General features: G+C 35.3%; 1 protein-coding gene across 1 annotated transcript; it reads left to right on the plus strand.

The window, feature by feature from the left end:
- Positions 1-3872: 3872 nt before the first annotated feature.
- On the plus strand, positions 3873-9108 carry LOC145636561 (protein LATERAL BRANCHING OXIDOREDUCTASE 1-like). The gene is made up of 8 exons (XM_081688139.1): positions 3873-4154; positions 4244-4488; positions 5430-5763; positions 5974-6054; positions 6305-6360; positions 8603-8840; positions 8931-8946; positions 9041-9108. The coding sequence occupies exons 1-8, from the start codon at positions 3873-3875 to the stop codon at positions 9106-9108; spliced, it is 1320 nt and encodes a 439-aa protein (XP_081544265.1).
- The last annotated feature ends 5587 nt before the right edge of the window (positions 9109-14695 follow it).

Below are 14695 nucleotides of genomic sequence, written 5' to 3' on the forward strand. Positions count from 1 at the left end.
TGCCTACATCTATAAAGCAAGACTGGTTGCGAAAGGATACAAACAGATTCATGGTATTGACTATGATGAGACCTTTTCCCCAGTAGCCATGCTTAAGTCCATTCGGATTCTTCTAGCGATTGCTGCATTTTTCAATTACGAAATTTGGCAGATGGATGTCAAAACCGCCTTCTTGAATGGGTTCTTGACGGAGGAAGTGTATATGACACAACCTGAGGGTTTTGAGGATCCAGAAAATCCTAGTAAGGTATGCAAACTTCAGAAATCCATTTATGGATTGAAGCAAGCATCCAGGAGTTGAAATCTTCGTTTTGATGAAGCAATCAAACAGTTTGATTTTCTTAAAAGTGAAGAGGAACCTTGTGTATACAAGAAGTCTAGTGGGAGCAACATAGTTTTCCTACTCATGGGAAATGACATACCAATGCTTGAGTCAGTCAAGGAATGGTTGAAGAGTTGTTTTTCCATGAAGGACTTGGGTAACGCCGAGTACATTTTGGGAATCAAGATCCATCGAGACAGGTCTCGAAGGATGATTGGACTAAGTCAAGAGACTTATATTGATAAGGTTCTTGACAGGTTTGAGATGACAAACTCCAAGAGAGGATTTCTCCCCATGTCTCATGGCATTACGCTCAATAAATCTCAATGTCCGGTTATGCCGGATGAGATGAGACGTATGGCTATCACTCCTTATGCTTCTGCAATAGGATCGATAATGTATGCCATGATTTGTACGAGGCCGGATGTTGCATTTGCTCTAAGCATGTGTAGCAGGTTTCAGGCAAATCCAGGTGATGCACACTGGACAGCTGCCAAGAACATCCTTAAGTACTTGAGAAGAACGAAAGGAATGCTTCTAGTTTATGGTGGCGAAGATGAGTTGGTTGTCAAAGGTTATACGGATGCGAGTTTCCAAATAGACAGGGATGACTTTAGATCACAGTCTAGGTACATTTTCTGTCTGAATGGAGGAGCAGTGAGCTGGAAGAGTTCGAAGCAAAGCACTATCGCAGACTCTACGACAGAATCAGAGTATTTGGCTGCTGTTGAAGCAGCTAAGGAAGCAGTTTGGATAAAGAAATTCCTAACTGAGCTGGATATCGTACCAAGTGCTCAAAAAGGAATTGAATTGTATTGTGACAACAATGGCACCATTGCTCAATCAAAGGAGCCTAGGTCACACTTCAAATCCAAACATGTTGAGAGGAAGTATCACCTCATTCGAGTAATCGTTAACAGAGGAGATGTGAAGATGTGCAAAGTTCATACGGATGTGAATATCGTTGATCCACTTACTAAACCCCTTCCACTACCTAAGCATGAGAAACATGCTAGTGAAGCTGGATTGAAGCAAATGATGTAATTAGAAGTTGTATTTATTTTTGGAGAAAAATAAGTTACATATGTAATACACTCATTTGCAGAATTATGTTTAATCAGAAATTTTATTATTTCTCTTATTTAATGATGGTTTTCAATATTAAATAAAATGTCCAAAATAATTATGGATTGATGGGCTCATCAGGTTGATGACCTGGTGAATGAAACCCCACAGGTGAACAAAATCCATATATTATTTAAGTTCCTAGTTCAGAATCATTAAATTGGACATAAATGATTTCTAATAATGGACTAGCATGTAAGATTGATTGGATAGCGCAGTTTCATGGGCTATAGGAGCATAGTGAGGCTCGGTCAATCACATGGATATGCATGAATGATGCATGATCGAACTATAGACCTACTTTGAAGTTCAAGTATAGAGCTTCCGGATATATTAGTGGATTCCTTTGACATGAGTGGAACATTGATTTCATTCAATGGATGTTATGGTTGTGGTACACTCAAACGTCTGCCCGTAACTGGAGATTATAAAGGGTGTTTCCCGGTTATTTCAGAAATTGAGTGGGAGCTTTGGTTACCACAAGATTGAATTGAGTCTACCTATTTAATTAGGAATATGTCTTGGCCCCTTGAAGAGGGAGAATTCAGAAAATGCATGGCCGTGCTCAAATGGATTACACAGTAACCATTTGTTTTGTAATTCTCACTCAGTTTTCAAGAAAAGATTTGTGGACTAATATGATCACGACATGGGATGCAATCATATTATCAAATCGACACACATTGACTTAAGGAATTTGAATATTGCGTACTTGTCTCAGACAAGTGGGAGATTGAAGGAGTTATGTCTTCGATAAGTGCAATAGCTAGATATATCAAGGATCACTATTATGGAGATAATAAGTTCGTTCTCTTGGGGCGTCATCATCTGTTGCTAGACTATGAGAGATGATCTTTGGGCTAGTAAAATAGCCCAAAGCCCGCTAGAATGGATCCTATGAGGTCACACACAAAGGTATTGGGTTAAGCAAGTAAGAGGCCCATTATTGGGCCTTATATGAGTATTTAACTAATCATGAATATGATTGGGCTAGTGTAGTTTGATTGGGATTAGGAATTGGGCTTGGTCATGGACTCTTATTTATGGATATGATGTATAAATAAGATCCATGCCTAGGGTTGTAAAATATAGGAGTCACAATTAACTTACAGTGAATTGTGAATCAAGGCAACCAAGTCCCAAAACCCTCATCTCCCTCTCTCTCTCTCTCACGGAACCCCTCTCCCCCCCTTGGACTTGCGGCCGTCCACCCCTGGTGGTGCTCGCGGTGGTTCGTGACTAGTTCGTTGCTCATACTTCTCCGTAGAAGGTCGATTAAAGAGTTCGATCGCGACTAACTAGCATTAGTGGAGGTCTTAATCCATGCCTGTGGACCAAGTAGAGGAATCACGTTTGAGGTTCTTTGTCTCCCTTGTTCTTGCTCGATTGCTAGTGGAATCACGCTTCAAAGGTATAATTCTTACTCTTTATATGTTATGCATGAGATCCTTGGTTAGGTGCTATATGAATATGATTCATGTTTATTTCCGCTGCGTAGTACCTATATTCCCCTACACTTCCCACCCTAATTAACTCCATTCCTACCCCAATTAACCCCATTCCCAGCTTTTTGAATAAAAATGGGTAGTTGCTCACAAAAGAGCAAAAAATCAAGTAGTTGTACACAAATATTCCATTTATATACTTCACTTTTGATTAACATTGATGATTTATACTTATAGATAAAATTTTCATGTACTTAAAATTTAATTTTATTAGATTCATCTCAAACTGTACTTATTTTATATCAAATTTTAAATCTTCACACATTCACAATAAATGTATTAGTGTTTAAAAAAAATGCATGTATTGACTAACTTGAAATTAGAATCGTTATAAGCTGGACCTTTCATACAATCTCACTAGTGATACTACGTACATTATCAGTACATATAGTAGATTATTACTAACCCTAACTGCTAGGAAACTAACTTCCTAAGTACACACTAGTCATAGCAATAGCTTATTATACTACTACGTATATGATTATATATTAGTGACATTACTTAGCTTGTAGAAGTTGAAAAACACTCAGCATGTTTAAAAAAATTCAAACAAATTGCCTCACATGTTTTCCCACATTTTATTTTAAGTCGCCACTAAACCTTAATTAAATAGATATTAATTGCGTGATGAAATAAAATTATGAAAATTTTCTATGTATTATTGATCAACTAAGGTTTAATTAATTATATCAGCTTGCCTAAAAAAAAAAAAAATTAAACAATAAATAAACGTGAGATAGGCCATTAATTAGTTGGTTGTTACTTGTTAGTTAGTCTTTCAATCATTTGTATCACTTATGTACATGTGAAGACTTCTATGTAAAAAACATATATATATCCAATTTACTATCATCATAATCTAATCATTATCATCTGTATTTTCTAAGTATATTCATCTTAAAAGTCTGCAATTAAGCAAAATGGGTGTTTCATCTATTTCTCCAATGAATCTTGCAATACCATCTAAACCAATTCAAGAATTGATCAAATCTACAACAGAAAAAGATGTTCCCGAAACTTACAAAATCCAACAATTTTCAAATATATCAGATGATAAAACGAGTAATAATAATCACTCTGTGATCGAATACATGGTAACTCCATCAATCGATCTTGGCCTGCTTTCAGATGCATCATCAACCCAACACGAACACGAACTGCAAAAACTTCGTTCTGTTCTTAATTCATGGGGTTGCTTACAGGTTTGTTTTGATCACTATTAGCCATAGCATTTTTTCCTGTCATAGATTATTAGACTAATTTTTTCGCGGCTTTGCTGATGTTTTTTCAGCTTATCAATCATGGGCTGGCTAGTTCATTACTTGATAAAATCTGTGAAGTTGGGAAGGAATTCTTTGGTCTGTCATTGGAACAAAAACAGAAGCATAGCAGAACATTGGACTGGTTTGAAGGTTATGGAGGTGATACAATTTCCGAGGGTCAGAATTACAACTGGAATGATAGACTGCATCTCAGAGTTTACCCTGTTGATCACCGCAATTTTAACTTTTGGCCTGAAAATATTCCAAATTTCAGGTGACATTTTCATTTTCTTTGTACAATCATATACTACGAGTATATAATATAGAGAAATATGTGAAAAAGGACTTTTTAAGTGGTCGACTTTTTGTAAAATGATCTTTTAAGTGAAAAGTTGTGAAAAAGGACCTTTAAAAGTATATTTTGTTTTTAGAGGTATTTGGGTGAGTTTTTTGGATGGTCAACGCTAGAACTCCGACGTTGATTTTCACGTGTTAGTTATGTGAGTTAAATAAAAAAAAATTCCTTCAAATTTCCCTCCTATTCGAACTACCTCTTTCATTTTCTCCCCCTGCTCTTTCTTTCTCTATCGAAAATTTTAATTTTTTTATAAGTCACATAGTAACACGTGAAAGTCAATGCCGGAGCTCTGACGTAGGCCACCTGAAAAACTTACCCAACTACTCCTAAAAAAATTATAGAACTTAAAAGGTCATTTTTCACAACTTTTCACTTAAAAGATCCTTTTAAAAAAAGGTGAACACTTAAAAGATCATATTCACAAATTTTTCATATAATGTACTCCCTCCGTGTTTTTTTAAGTGATACATATTGACCGGCACATAGTTTTAGGCAATTTAATTGACTTAAATAAAATAAGAGGTAAGTGGGGTAGTGGAGTATTAAAAAATTGTTAAAGAAAGATAGTGGGGTTATTAGTTTATTGAAAAGTAATGAATGTGAGAGGAAATATATAATAAAAAAGTAGTAGTGGGCTTGGGTGGGGGCCATGAGAGGAGAGAGATATAATATTTTAATGTATTGTTTTGCCAAAAAAGGAAATGTATCACTTAAAAAAACACGGCCGGAAATGGAAAATGTATCACTTAAAAAAACACGGAGGGAGTATGATAAAGCACAAAAGTCAAAACTACATACATGATGATGATGATGATGATGATGATGATGATAAACATGTATATATGATCATATTGCAGGGAAACATTGGAGGAGTACGCTGTGGAAGTTAGGAGAGTAACAAAATCTCTCTTAAAGGCGATTGCGAAATCAGTGGAGTTGGATGAAGACAGCTTTTTGAAAGAGTGTGGAGAAGACGAGGCCATGAACTTGTTCACAAGATTCAATTATTATCCGCCGTGTTCAACACCAGAACGCGTTATAGGCCTTAAACCACATTCGGATGGGACAGTCGTTACCATTCTCCAACAAGACAAACAAGTTGAAGGTTTACAAGCTCTCAAAGATGGCCAATGGTTTAAAGTTCCAATTGTTCCTAACACTCTTTTTATCAATATTGGTGACCAGTTGGAGGTACGTACTTTATTTTGATTATGATTTTTAATTACCGCGATAATAGACCTTTTATGTTTTAACTAGCTCTATTATAATTTATATTCAAGGCATGTACACGTATTAGCTTGCATAGAAACGGGAAACTCTAGCACATACATATATACACATATATACACGTACCAAATAGTACGAAATAAGAAACTGATTAAGAAAATGTGGAGTATGCAGATGATGAGTAATGGCAAACTGAAGAGTGTGGTGCACAAAGTTGTGATTGATAAGGAAAAAGAAAGGATTTCTATTGCTACGGTACGTACTCTACACTTTCACAAAGAGATAGAAATATACAGCCTTAAACGTGAAAATAATTAATTGAATTACATAAAATTATTAATTCATGTTCATTTAGCCAAAGCAAACATGACATTAGTACGAGTACTTATTTAAACATAGATGTACTCTTTTAATTTATTTATTTTTTACAAAATAAAAAATAAATAGCTAGGATTTTAGATAAAGTACATATTAACACGGTCTATATCTTTTCATGTTATTATAGTCGATTGTAGCCCACGACTACGCTAAAAGCTTCTATGCAAGAAGAGCCGGAATTATGTGAGCTCTTTTCTTCTGATACTATTCAAAAGGAGAAAGAGCCATCCCTACAATGAATATCTAAACCTCGCGACGTACAATAAGTTGTGCATTATTTTTTATTTTTTTGGTGTTTAGAGAGTCACAAGGGCGAGTGATGAGAATCAATCTCAGAATTATTAGAATCGGGAGGGAAGCTTTAACCACTTGAGTTATCCCTCACTCTCATAAGACTATGTATTGCAGTCAAATATGTCTAAATCTTGCTCTAGCACGGTTTGGATAATTGTTATTCATGATGTATTCTAATAAGTAGCTTCATTCTAAAGGAACCATGCTTTCTTCTTTCATATATATTTTGTGTTGACTTATGTATGGGATATCTTATTAAGCCCTTTGCTTTATGTAATAACGTGTACTTATAATAAAATTGGTCACGCACTGAAGTTTATGATAATTAAGCATTGGGATTTTGTTCTTTTTTAACCTTTTGATGCCAATTCATCTTTGATTTACAAATAAAATATTGCGTGATAATCAAATAGAATAACAACGTATTTGAACCAATATTCTTGACTCGATCTCAAATTATGAAAATAGTATAGTGCGCCCGGGTGCACCATGCGCATGGTGCACCCGGAAAGAACATTAGACATATTTTAAAGAACATGGGCAAAAAAAAGAACATGCTAGTGTTAGAAAAAGAACATACCTATGTTTGACAAAAGAACATGTTTGTGTTTGACAAGAACATGACATTACAAAGAACATAAAGTCTTTACAAATAGAACATATTATTTTTCATGGTTATTTAGGTGTTGAACGTGTTTGAAAAAGAACATTATATTTGACAAAAAAGAACATGTTCGTGTTTGACAAAGATGTAGGTGATCATTGGGTGGGCCGGGCCAAGGTTAAAAAATCAGCTCACCTCTCGGGTCGGGCCAAATTTTGGGCCGAAGTTTTTGTGCCCAAAATTGTTCGGCCGTGCGGGCTTTTCGGGTCGAGTAAAAAAATCAACTAAAATGCATTCCCAAACCCGCCCAAAAAATTAACTTTAAGGGCCGGGTCCGACCCAATTTTGGGGGCGAAAAAAATTCTGCCCAAAACCCGTGCAAAATCGGGTCGGGCCGTTCTAACTTTGATCACCTCTAGCCAAAGAACATAAAGTCTTTACAAAAAGAACATGATAATACATTAAAGAACACGTTCTCTTTTCTGGTTACTCGAGTGATTGGTTGGTTTTTTTTTTTTTTTTTTTTTTTTTTTTTAATGTACATGCATTAAAGAATATATTGTATAATATAAAGAACATATAGTTCAAACTCAAAGAACATAATCATCAAACTTAAAGAACATATTATGCTCATGTTCTTTATAAATATATATAATGTTCTTTTTTGCCCATGTTCTTTTAAATATACCTTATGTTCTTTCCGGGTGCACCATGCGCATGGTGCACCCGGGTGCACCAACCATACATTACTCAAATTAGACAAAACTAGATGAATTGGATCGAATTAACACCAATATTCCAAAATCATGAAACAAATTAAAATACGAGAATTCGAGACAACCATAGTGCAAGCGTGCCTTAGGAGTTAGGACCTATACCATCAAGTAAAGAGAATACACATATACTTACTATTGATGAATAATTCAAGAAAATCTATAATCTTGATCGAGTACATCAAAGATATATAGACAATAAGATTATTACATGAAATAAAACCTAAAGATTAAAGTAAACAAATAAACAATTAGTTAATCCATTAGAATAATATATATTCAAGTATGTGTCTATACAAAACTATTGCATGCGTTACATAAAGATTTGGATATATCTATCGTACATTAAACTCATAACTTCTTGAATCTTGATTATCTTCAACATCATAGATATATAGACAATAAGATTATTATTTACATGAAACAAAACCTAATATTAAAGTGAACAATTGGTTAATCTCGATCATCTTCACCTTCAATTGGCATCGAATAAGAAAGAATAGTCTCGGTTGTGTCTCATCTTCTCAAGGTCACTTGACAATATAGCGCGCCTAGTAGCCTTTGTGACGATTTCTTTATCCCCAGCAGCCTTAGTAACAACACCTTTACGCAACAACGATGAAGTGCCAGAAGTTTTAATCAAATGCGCAGTAGTAGTGCTCCTTCCATTTGCTCCTTTAACGAATTTTGACTTAATTAGAGGTTTTGTAGTACTCTTTCTAGTTGCTAATGTATTTGTTTTTGAGGATTTTAGGGTGTTTGTCTTGCAAGAAACCAAGGATTTTGATGTAACATTAATGTCTTTGGATTTGGTAAAGTATGATCTTGGTAATTTCACATATTTTACTATTGAAGCATATGCCTCAGCTGCCAGTCATGAAGAGTTGATCACAGCCCTGGTTACTTGTCTATTTCATCCAGCTGAATCAGATGATGTTCCAGGTCAGCAATCCATGTGCAAAGACATGTCAGCAGAAGATATAACAAGTTCTGTTATTCTTTCATAACAGAATTTGATTCTGTTTTTGTAACTGATTTTTAGTCAGATATTTTGAGTTATACAAATTGCTGTAATATTCTAGTATAAAAACAGAAAAGGTACAACTGATGTAATTCATTCAGAATATTCCTTGATTTTCTAAATCAATAAAATCGCTCCTGTTCTTCTCTCTATTTTCTTCTTGTTTTCCAGTTTATAGAAGTTCTTCTAATTCTAAGAACTTCATCATGGTATCAGAGCCTGTACGATCAGGCAATTGATTAGTTTTTCCGCAATTTTTTGTTCAGCCATTGAAGCTGTTTTTTGTTTTGATTTTGATAAACTCAAGAAGAGTTTACAATTTTTTGATTGGTGTTGCATAAATTCAAGAAGAATTTCTGTATTTTTCTGGGTTCAAATCGTAAGTAATTTGAATCAATCACAAAGAAACTTTGTTCGAATATCAATGGCAGCTCAAACCCAGCAAACTCTTCCAATGATGCAAGATCCGTCGAGTGTATACTTCATTCATCCTTCTGAAAACCCAGCAAATCCTTTAGTTTCAGAGAAGTTTACTGGTGAAGGATATTCAGAATGGAAAAGGGGTGTTCTCTTGGCTTTGGCAATCAAGAACAAGGTCTGTTTCATTGATGGGTCTTTACCCAGACCTTCGGATATCAATAGTCCTGAGTTTAAAGCTTGGGATCGTTGCAATAGTATGGTTATGTCTTACTTGCTCAGATCTCTGGATTCTAGTTTAGCAAAGAGTGTGTTGTTTCTTGCAACTGCAAGAGAGATATGGAAGGACCTTGAAGATAGGTATTCTATTACTTCAGGACCTCAGTTCTATGGATTGCAGCAGAATTTGGGTGAAATAAGTCAAGGTGAAAGTAGTATTGCTGATTTCTTTACCAAATTAAAGGTGATCTGGGATGAATTGAGCAGTGCAAGTCCTATACCAGCTTGTAGTTGTAATGGATGCACTTGCAATCTTACTCAGAAGTTCTTGAAGATCCAACAAGAAGAGAGACTTGTTCAATTGTTAATGAAGTTGAACAACAAACATAGTTCTGTAAGGACCAATATACTGATGATGAACCCTCTGCCTAGTATTTCTATGGCATACAGATTGTTGATCCAAGATGAAAAACAACAACAGATGACTTTTCAGTCAGAAGAGAGAGTTATGGCTTTTGCTGCTGCAGAAGAAAAGAATGGAAATTATGCTGGAAATTCTTTTTACAATAAGTCTTACAGACAGAAAACCTTAGTGGGACCAGGAAATAACAAAATAATTGTACACAAAAAGAGTTCACTCTACTGTGAACATTGCAAAATGGGAGGTCATACTGTTGACAGATGCTGGAAGCTTCATGGGTATCCTGCAAATTTTGTGAGCAAAGGAAAGGGGAAGAGATTTGCTGCAATTGCTCAAGGAGAAGGTGACAGTGATGATGATGGAGTTACACACATTTCAGCAGATCAGTATCAACAGTTCCTTGAATACTGCAAGAATTCTGAACAGGAACAGGTTGCATATGCTGCAAATATGGCAGGTACATGTCTGATCACTTGTTCTAATACTAGATGGATTATTGATAGTGGAGCAACATATCATATATGCAATAATCTAGACTAGTTTGAAAATTATTCTGTTTTTGACAAGAATATCAGAACAATAACAATAGCAGATGGGAAGAAAGCTAATATTGAACATATAGGATATGTTAGAATTGGGAATGACATTCTACTTAAAAATGTTCTGCATGTGCCAGGATTTCAGTTTAATCTGATTTCCACTCATAAACTATGTAAAGATTTGTGTTGTGACATAGTTTTTACACATGATAAGTGTATGATCCAGGATCATTCTCAGAGAAATTCAGTGGTTCTTGGTAGAGTTGACTCAGGACTGTATGCAGTTTCAGACCAGATTGGTGTAGAGGATGAGAAGTTCCTTGAGAAGACAGAACATGAAGCTCTTGTGTCAATAAGTGAAGATGCTAAACTCTGGCATTTGAGATTAGGGCATTTACCTTTTGATAAGTTGCATATTGTAAATAAGGCATTGCCTAGAATTGGGAAGAATTGTGATGTATTTTGTCAAGTCTGTCCTAAGGCAAAACAAAGTAGGAAGTCTTTCTCTACTAGTATTTCTAAGACTAGTGGATGTTTTGAATTGTTACATATAGATGTATGGGGACCTTATAGAGTAATCACTCATGATGGTTGTAGTTATTTTCTTACAATAGTGGATGACTATACAAGAAATACATGGACTTTTCTGATGAAGAACAAAAATGATTCAGTTGAAATTTTGTCAAATTTCTTGATTTTTGTTTCAACACAATACAATATGAAAGTGAAGTGTATTAGGACAGATAATGCAAAAGAATTGTGTGAAGGGAAAATTCTGAGTGTGTATCATTCAAATGGGATTAAACACCAAAAGAGCTGTGCTGATACACCTCAACAGAATGGGACTGTAGAGAGAAAACACAGACACCTACTTGAAACAACTAGGGCATTGTATTTTCAATCTAGATTGCCTAAAAGGTTTTGGGGTGAGTGTCTATTAACTGCTACTTATCTCATCAACAGAATGCCTTTGAGCTCTATTGACTTTGAGGTGCCATATGAGAAATTAAATGGTGTTAAGGTTGATTTGGATCATTTGAGAGTTTTTGGGTGTCTTGGTTATGTTTCTACACTTAAAGTTAATAGATCTAAGTTTGATCCAAAAGCTGTCCCATGTGTTCTGATTGGTTATCCACTAAATCAGAAAGCATATAAAATGTTGAACTTAGAAACATCAAAGATAATTGTTTCTAAGGATGTCACTTTTCATGAAAAGCATCTCCCCTTTCACATTTCCACAACTAAACACAAACCTGAACCCATTTATTTACCCACAAACACAAATTTTGACCTCAACACATTTTTTGAATACCCAGATGCTTTCATATTTCCAGAATCAGAACCTCATATCCAGACTGATTCTGGTTCTCCTTTTTCTGCTCCTTTTCCTGTACCCACACAAACTACTGGACCTGAGCCCTTAAATACAGTTTCTGAACCTTCAAACACTGATACTACAACCCGTATAATTACACAATATTCTGAACCTAGTAGACAATCATCAAAACCCCTTAAAACCCCATCCTGGATGAAAGACTATGTGTGTCCTGTTCCTGGTTCTAGACAACATTGGTGCAATGTTGTTCATTATGATGAGCTGCCTTTTCTCATAAAGCTTTGGTGACTGAGGTTGTGAAAGAGGTTGAGCCTGTCAGTTACTTAGAGGCTTCACAAGATCAGAGATGGATTGATGCTATGCAGAAGGAAATAGATGCACTGACAACAAATAATACTTGGATACTTACTGATCTTCCTAAAGGAAAAAAGGCAATTGGCTGTAAATGGGTGTTCAAAGTAAAGTTAAAAAAGGATGGGACAGTAGAGAGGTTTAAAGCCAGGCTTGTAGCAAAAGGGTTCACTCAGAAATATGGAGTGGATTATGAAGAAACATTCTCACCTGTTGTGAAGCTTCCAACTGTGAGATGCTTGATTTCAATAGCAGTAAAGAATAATTGGGTTATTCATCAGTTAGACATTAATAATGCCTTTCTTCATGGGGATTTGACAGAGGAAGTGTATATGAAAATGCCTGAGGGTCTCCCAAACCCAGAGAATAAAGTTTGTAAACTGGTGAAGTCTCTGTATGGTTTAAAACAAGCTAGCAGGCAATGGTTTGCCAAGTTAACTACTGAGTTGATTTCTATGGGTTACACTCAATCCAAGAATGATTATTCACTATTTCTCAAAGATACTCTTGGTGCAAAGACCATAGTTGCTGTGTATGTTGATGACATACTTGTTACTAGTCCTGATTGTTCTGTTGTTCAAGCTCTAAAAGACAGTCTTCATCATAAGTTCAGTATCAAGGATTTGGGTGAAATGAACTTCTTTCTTGGGACAGAGGTTTCAAGGATTTCTACTGGTGTAATTCTCACTCAAAGAAAGTTCACTAAAGAGTTGTTGGCTGAATGTGAGCTAGATGTTTCAAGGGTAGCAAAGACTCCTTTTCCTGTTTCTTTAAAGCTTAGAGCAGAAGATTCACCTCCTTTTCATGATCCTGCTCTTTATAGGTGTCTGATGGGGAAGCTAAATTTTTTGACACATACCAGGCCAGATCTGTGTTATGCAGTTCAAACTTTGAGTCAGTACTTACATAACCCAAGGGTCTCTCATTTTAAGGCACTGCATCATCTTTTGAGATATGTGGCATACACTGCAGGGCAAGGTATTTTGATACAGTCTGCAAGCAATTTGATTTTGCAAGGGTATGCTGACTCAGACTGGGCTGCTTGTCCAGACACTAGAAGATCAGTCACTGGGTTTGTTATGCTTCTTGGTCACAGTCCTATTTCATGGAAATCTAAGAAACAAGGGACTATTTCTAAGTCTTCTTCAGAAGCTGAGTACAGGGCTATGGCTGCAGCTGCCTCTGAGATTACCTGGTTAGTTAGATTATTACAGGAGTTGGGTGTACCTGTTTCAGGTCCTGTGATACTCAAGTGTGATAATCAGTCAGCAATTCATATTGGTAAAAATCCTGTTCATCATGAAAGGACTAAACATATTGAATTGGACTGTCATTTTACCAGGGAAAAAGTTTTAGAAGGTTTGATTGAGTTGGTTTATGTGCCTACTAAACAGCAACTTGCTGATATTTTTACTAAGATCTTGTCAGCTACTCAGCACAATGAGCTTTTATCCAAGCTAGGAATGCTTGACATTCAACCATCCTCTAGCTTAAGGGGGGTATTGAAGCATATGCCTCAGCTGCCAGTCATGAAGAGTTGATCACAGCCCTGGTTACTTGTCTATTTCATCCAGCTGAATCAGATGATGTTCCAGGTCAGCAATTCATGTGCAAAGACATGTCAGCAGAAGATATAACAAATTCTGTTATTCTTTCATAACAGAATTTGATTCTGTTTTTGTAACTGATTTTTAGTCAGATATTTTGAGTTATACAAATTGCTGTAATAATTGCTGTAATATTCTAGTATAAAAACAGAAAAGGTACAACTGATGTAATTCATTCAGAATATTCCTTGATTTTCTAAATCAATAAAATCGCTCCTGTTCTTCTCTCTATTTTCTTCTTGTTTTCCAGTTTATAGAAGTTCTTCTAATTCTAAGAACTTCATCATTTACAGCTCGAATCTTCTTCCCGGGTTCATCCAAAGATGGGTAAATTAGGGTAATTTTAGCCAACTTCTTCGAAGAATTCATCCTTACTTCTTCTAACTTGAAGATCAATGAAAGGGAAAAAATATTAGGGCAAAGAAAATTGGAAGGAAATACTGTTTATTATTGTTTGAATTGATGGGATGACCTCATTAATTATTGATAAGCTTATATTTATAGAAAATTAGTGCTTATGTTTTTGGAAAATTAGGTCATAATGATAGATGCTTGTTTGCTACGCAATATGTACTGTAATGGGATATGTAATTAGATATGGAGGTTCAAAGTTTAGGAAGTTTTTATTCTTTTTTCTAGATTTTTTTGTCCCATTAGAAAATAATCTTTTCATATTTTCATTGTGTCCCAACATATATTTATACCCTCCTTTTTCCAAATAAAAAATAAATAAATAAAATGTACTCACATGAATAATGGATTTTTATTTTTTTTAATGCAAGTATGAGTTTATAAACAACAAAAATATACTTCAGATATGATCTTATCTCCATCAACATTAAATTTCTATCTTCGTTATATTTTTTTGCAAATTTGGAATATTTAATATCTTACAAATAATACCCTAAAGTTGTAAAAAATATGAAACGGAGGTAG

Source organism: Chenopodium album, chromosome 6 (assembly GCF_948465745.1).
Source record: "Chenopodium album chromosome 6, dcCheAlbu1.1, whole genome shotgun sequence".
NCBI classification, from domain to species: Eukaryota; Viridiplantae; Streptophyta; class Magnoliopsida; order Caryophyllales; family Amaranthaceae; genus Chenopodium; species Chenopodium album.